The sequence below is a fragment of the Apium graveolens genome, chromosome 9 (genome assembly GCF_009905375.1).
Source record: "Apium graveolens cultivar Ventura chromosome 9, ASM990537v1, whole genome shotgun sequence".
Taxonomy (NCBI): domain Eukaryota; kingdom Viridiplantae; phylum Streptophyta; class Magnoliopsida; order Apiales; family Apiaceae; genus Apium; species Apium graveolens.
The window spans coordinates 222,205,984-222,211,414 of NC_133655.1; the positions used below are offsets into that span (position 1 = coordinate 222,205,984).

General features: G+C 37.1%; 1 protein-coding gene across 1 annotated transcript; it reads right to left on the minus strand.

Moving 5' to 3' along the window:
- Positions 1–3,329: 3,329 nt before the first annotated feature.
- Positions 3,330–5,075, minus strand: LOC141684731 (CBL-interacting serine/threonine-protein kinase 4-like). The gene has a single exon (XM_074489834.1). It carries the CDS (start codon positions 4,940–4,942, stop codon positions 3,635–3,637), a length of 1,308 nt encoding a protein of 435 aa, XP_074345935.1. The 5' UTR covers positions 4,943–5,075; the 3' UTR covers positions 3,330–3,634.
- Positions 5,076–5,431: the final 356 nt, after the last annotated feature.

Below are 5,431 nucleotides of genomic sequence, written 5' to 3' on the forward strand. Positions count from 1 at the left end.
TGCCTTCTTTCTCTGCTTAGGTTGTTACCACCGCCTTGTGTTTTCGGACCTGAAGAACCTTCCCCCTTTCCTGACCTTTTCAGCCACTCCTCCCTAGTAAATAACAAGTGTCCTTCAGTACTTGAATGTTTTTTCCATTCCTCTTCTGTCAACAACAGTTGTCCTTCATTAGATCCTCCACCACTTTCAATTTTACCACGTAATCTTTCTTCATGTGCCCTCAAAGAGCCCACGGCTTCCTCTATTGACATAGTCTCAAGGTCACCAAACTGCTCTATCGTAGAGGTGATTTGTAGGAACTTTGAAGGGACGGCACGAAGGAGCTTTTTCACGACATAAGCCTCCTCGACCTTTTCTCCTAAGGCCCGTATATTTGTTACAATCCCATTCAATTTCATTGCGAAGTCTTCAACCTGTTCAGTGTCTTTCATGTTTAAAAACTCGAATTCAGCCTTTAACGTCTGGATCTTTGCCTTCTTAACCTTATCAGCCCCTAAACACATTGTTTTAACGGCCTCCCAAGCCTCCTTTGCACTTGTTTTATCAGCTACTGACAACAAGATCTCTTCGGGAATGCCTTGGTAGATGGCTGCCAGTGCCATCTTGTCCGTCTTCTCCTCGACTGTAGGTTTCTCCTTCGTTGGCTCGATGGCTTCCCATATACCATGAGCCTGCATATAGACTCGCATCTTGAGCGACCAAGCCGTGTAATTACTTTTAGTTAGCATTGGATAACTCAACCCTAGTGAACCCTCTTTGCTTTTCATCATGTCTATCGTTGCTGTTTGTCTTCCTGCTTCTTGTCGTGACATATACTTTGGCATATATCGAAAGAAAAAGAGGCTCTGATACCAGATGTAGGAACCAGAATAGATTAACACACACACAGATATGAGAAAGCAATACGTATGAAAGGAAAACTGAAACTGATTCTGTATATTGTATTTTGATTACTATGAGAACAAGAAAATATATAGTAATAGCCACCCTACGTTTACTCCTAAACATTCTCTGGACTCCCAGAATTATAGGACTTTCAACACCAATCTAAGATAACTAACTAGAGACAAGATCAATCGTGATATCAATCAAGTCCAGCTGTTTTATTTAACTAAATAATTCACGCTTAGATTAAACATCAACACGACTATCAACTCACCAAAAAAATTGAAGTGCTGCTAGAAGTTACTAGATTGAATCGTGTACATTTGCTAAGATATTTTCTTGCATTTCACAGAATGATGTTAGATCAATTGTATTTATACGAATATATAAAATAAATATTAGAAGAAGTAACCTTGAAATAAGCCCTGATCAGAAGACAGGAAAATGGTTTACAAACGTTTTATACAGTCTGATCTGTAGGATCTAAAATATATGATATGTCAATGTATTGATACCCTGGAAATCAGTAGGAAGGTTGAGTGGTTCATTGCTGCATAATATTCTGCATCCGATTCCCATAATGAAAACAAAAAATAACACTACTGAACTGTAAGGATCAAATATATGTCGGAATTACTTGAAGTTCCAGATGTTGGTAAGTTTAAGTCTATAGTTAGTTCTCTACAGTCACTATCTATGTCTAATCTGATTAAAGCTATCTACTTTCTTATAAAATTGTATTTTGTTCTGGATGCTTGAACAAGGCTAACTCTAAGCTCACATGTAAAGGTTAGAAAGCAGATGAGTTTCTTTTGTCACAGAACACAATGTGCTACAGCAGAAACTACCATTGTTGTCTAAAAGCATTGGCAATCTATTGAAAAGCACAAGATAATGTCTGATTAATGCAATCTGTCGGAGTTATTAAACATGTTAGTCATGTCAAATTCGTTAAGCACAGTCAAGTAAACATGTGAAAATGTGTTAATAAGTTTTTCACAAGGGAGGTGAAGACTAGTGGCTGGTGGGGCTGATACACTAAGTGGAATTGCTTGCCAATTTCCTTCCTAAATTTCCGGATCAAAGATATTTTTGTTGAGGCTCGTAGCCTTTAGAAATTACAAAACAAATAAACCAAAACCCCATTATTAAGATATCTCTCTGCATTTAAACATGCAAAGTAATGGATGAAGGTCACAATAGAATGCCAAAATGGCTAAAACCTATTGCTCTCTAGGAATCATTGTCTGGGCTAACACCAACAACGGTCCAGTGATCTTTTGGGTCTTGTTAAGATAACTTCTTGTTCCTGAGTTCTGATACACCAGCTGCATTTAAATTTTTGCAAGTAGTCTTGTGTAATTTGTCGTGCAGTTTGAGAGATTTGATCAATTAACCATTACTGGGCCTTGTGCGCGTCCCTTGAGTTATAAAAATGAGTTAATTAAAATTTTCATGGCTGTTGGTAAGAGCTCCTACATCGTTCCATTTAGGTGCGGTAGATAGTTCCATTAACATTCCTATGGATTCCAAGTCAAGTTGTAGTCTGTTTGTCTTTGATCAGAATACTTTCTAATTTTAATGAAGACAGAACTACCAACCTGTTTAGCTCTACAACAGGTACATAATGAAAACAAGAAGATATGAAAGACTAGGATTAATAGATGTCACAAGTTAGTCGTTTTAGGTGCACCAGATATTCTGGTTTCTGACTGTATAGATTCTATGTAAAGTTATAAGATCTATTTGCAGGATGATCCTCGATTTGAATAGTTTCCAACTAAATAAAGAGGCATCCCCAACACATAATGGTTACAACTTAGTACTTCCCAAGACGATATAAAAGACTAGCATAATAGATGTCACAGGTTTGCCGTTTCCAGAAATATGACTAAGAAATATTCACAACTCACAAATCGATATATGTAGAAGATGTATCATGGAGAAAACCTCCTTGAATTATCAAATTATAACAGCTACTTACTATTTTAATAAGAATTCAGAGCAATTATAATTATTGGCACTCAGTTTAATTTTGCCCCTGGTTTTAGCCCCACTCGTAAAGAAGCATCCGCCCTAGAACTAAGTTGACTATCCGTCCAACTCCAAGTTGCGAGGCTGTCCCCAGAAAAAAGAAGTAATACATCTGTACTGGTTTTGTGAGTGTCAACATTAAGGCATCAGGCAGAAGACAGCAATTGCTGGCTTCAATTGGCCTTTCATAGTAATCAAAGGCTGCGGATATTTAAATTTGTGTGACAAAACTCAAAAAGTTTACCAGTTTATGGCTTCTTACCCAGAGAACACTGGTTCAGTTTTTAAACCTGGTTATAACATTCCAGCTACTAAATGAATTTCAGATCCAAATTTTTATGCTTAAAAAGTAATTAAGAGGCCAAGATCTTCACTGTTTCATATATATGCAACCCAGAATATCATGGAAATTTAAGCAAATGGTATGTAGTACTTTAGATGATCAGTTCCAGAAAAGGAAGAATTCAATATACAAAATCATCGCTACCAAGATCTAAACCAAAAGAATGTTTCACGAAACTAAACCACTAGAAAGTAAATTTTAATATACAAAATCAAATTATATGTGGCCTTAACCATCAAACTTAAGCTCACAAAACTAATAAGATCTTGATCATCGCTACCAAGATATTTACATGTCAAATTATGCAGATCCGGGAGCTCACCACCACTGCCAATTTGGCGCCGCACTAACTATCCCAGCAAGTTCTATTCCTCATCCATTAACAACCACATCGACATTGCTATGCCAAGAAACAGCAATGTCTCCAAGTCCGGCCTTAAACGCTTCTAATTCATCACAACCCTTGTTAACCTCATCACCATCGCTTATCAACTCCATCTCCACCATTAACAACCCCATTTTCGTAACCAACTCCAAAATTCTAACAAGAAGAATCATCTTACCTTTCACCAGCCCCATCTCTCTACCCTTCCCTTTCTCCATTTTATATCCCAATTCCTCACTAACTTTCTCAACTCTTTCCTCAATTTCCTTCATCGACCCTCTAGAAGTGAACCTCCTCTCCTTCTTACTCAAATCCGCTTCAAAAAGCCCCGATAAATCCAACCCCGATGACATCATAATTATATCAAACGCATTAACACTACCATCATTCTTACAATCTTTACCCAACAAAGCTCCCAATTTATCCACCTCCGTCTCCACCTTCAACGACTTACTAAACCAATTAGTACTCATCAAACCTTCCATTGTCATTCTCGTACTCGGATTCGGATCAAGTAACTTATAAATCACACTCCTTGCTCCCTTAGAAATCCAGCTAGGAAACACAACTTCCCTCTTATAAATCTTCTTATACATATTCGCTAAATTAGCATCATCAAAAGGCAAAAACCCTGCTAGAAAAACAAACAAAATGATCCCACACGAAAAAGCATCCGCTTTAGCACCATCATAACCACTTCTCCTAACAACCTCAGGAGCTGTATAGGCCGGAGTCCCACAAGCTGTATACAACAATCCATTCTTAGCCTGTTCAGGCAAAGCCGATAATCCGAAATCCGAAACTTTCAACGTTCCGTATTTATTAAGTAACAAATTCTGAGGCTTCAAATCCCTATGCGCAACACCATTAGCATGACAAAAACGTAACGCAGATATCAACTGCTGAAAATACTTACGCGCAACATTCTCATTCATCTTACCTCGACGAGTTAACTGCGTAAACAGCTCTCCACCTTCAGCTAATTCCATAACCAAATAAATCTTCGACTTAGTAGCCATGACTTCATGAAGATTAAGAATATTCGGATGATCATTTAGCTTGCGCATAGCAGCAACTTCACGGACTAACAAATTCTCCATAGTAGGATCAGATGTTGCAGGTTTTTCGATAACTTTAATTGCAACAGAAGAATTGTTCACCAAAGACTCAGCTCGATAGACTTTAGCAAAGCTGCCACGTCCAAGAATTTGGCCTAGTTGATATTTTTCGAGAATTATGCCTCCACTGCCACTGCTACTTGTGGTTCTTTTAAGAGAACCAGAGTTGCGATTCATGGTTTTCGAGTTGAGTTGTCGGCTAATAGTTTTGGAGATGATGTATAAAATAAAAGGCTGATAAATTTGATGTATGCATATAGAGACAGAAAGAGGGAGAGTGCATGGAATGGAGATTGTGAAGCTGGTGAGTTTGTTTTTATAAGGGAGAATATATTGATGACCCAGTTGGATTCGAACTGTCTAACGTTTGTTACTCGTTTTGTAGAACTATTAATCCTTCAGTATTCTATATTTTCGGACCGACTAATTCTAGTTTACTTTTGTTTAGATTGTTTGTTAAGCTGAGATATTAGATTATGGTGACTATAATTCGTAATTATTAATTAGCCGTGACTCTTATATATGTCCGCTGTTACATAATTAGGTTTCATAGGTGTCTCAGATTTTACATAATTATTATGCAAAATTACTTATTTTTTTTTATTTCATTAAATTTATTTATAACTCCAATTTCTTTACATTTCATTTTCTAAAATTTATTTATTT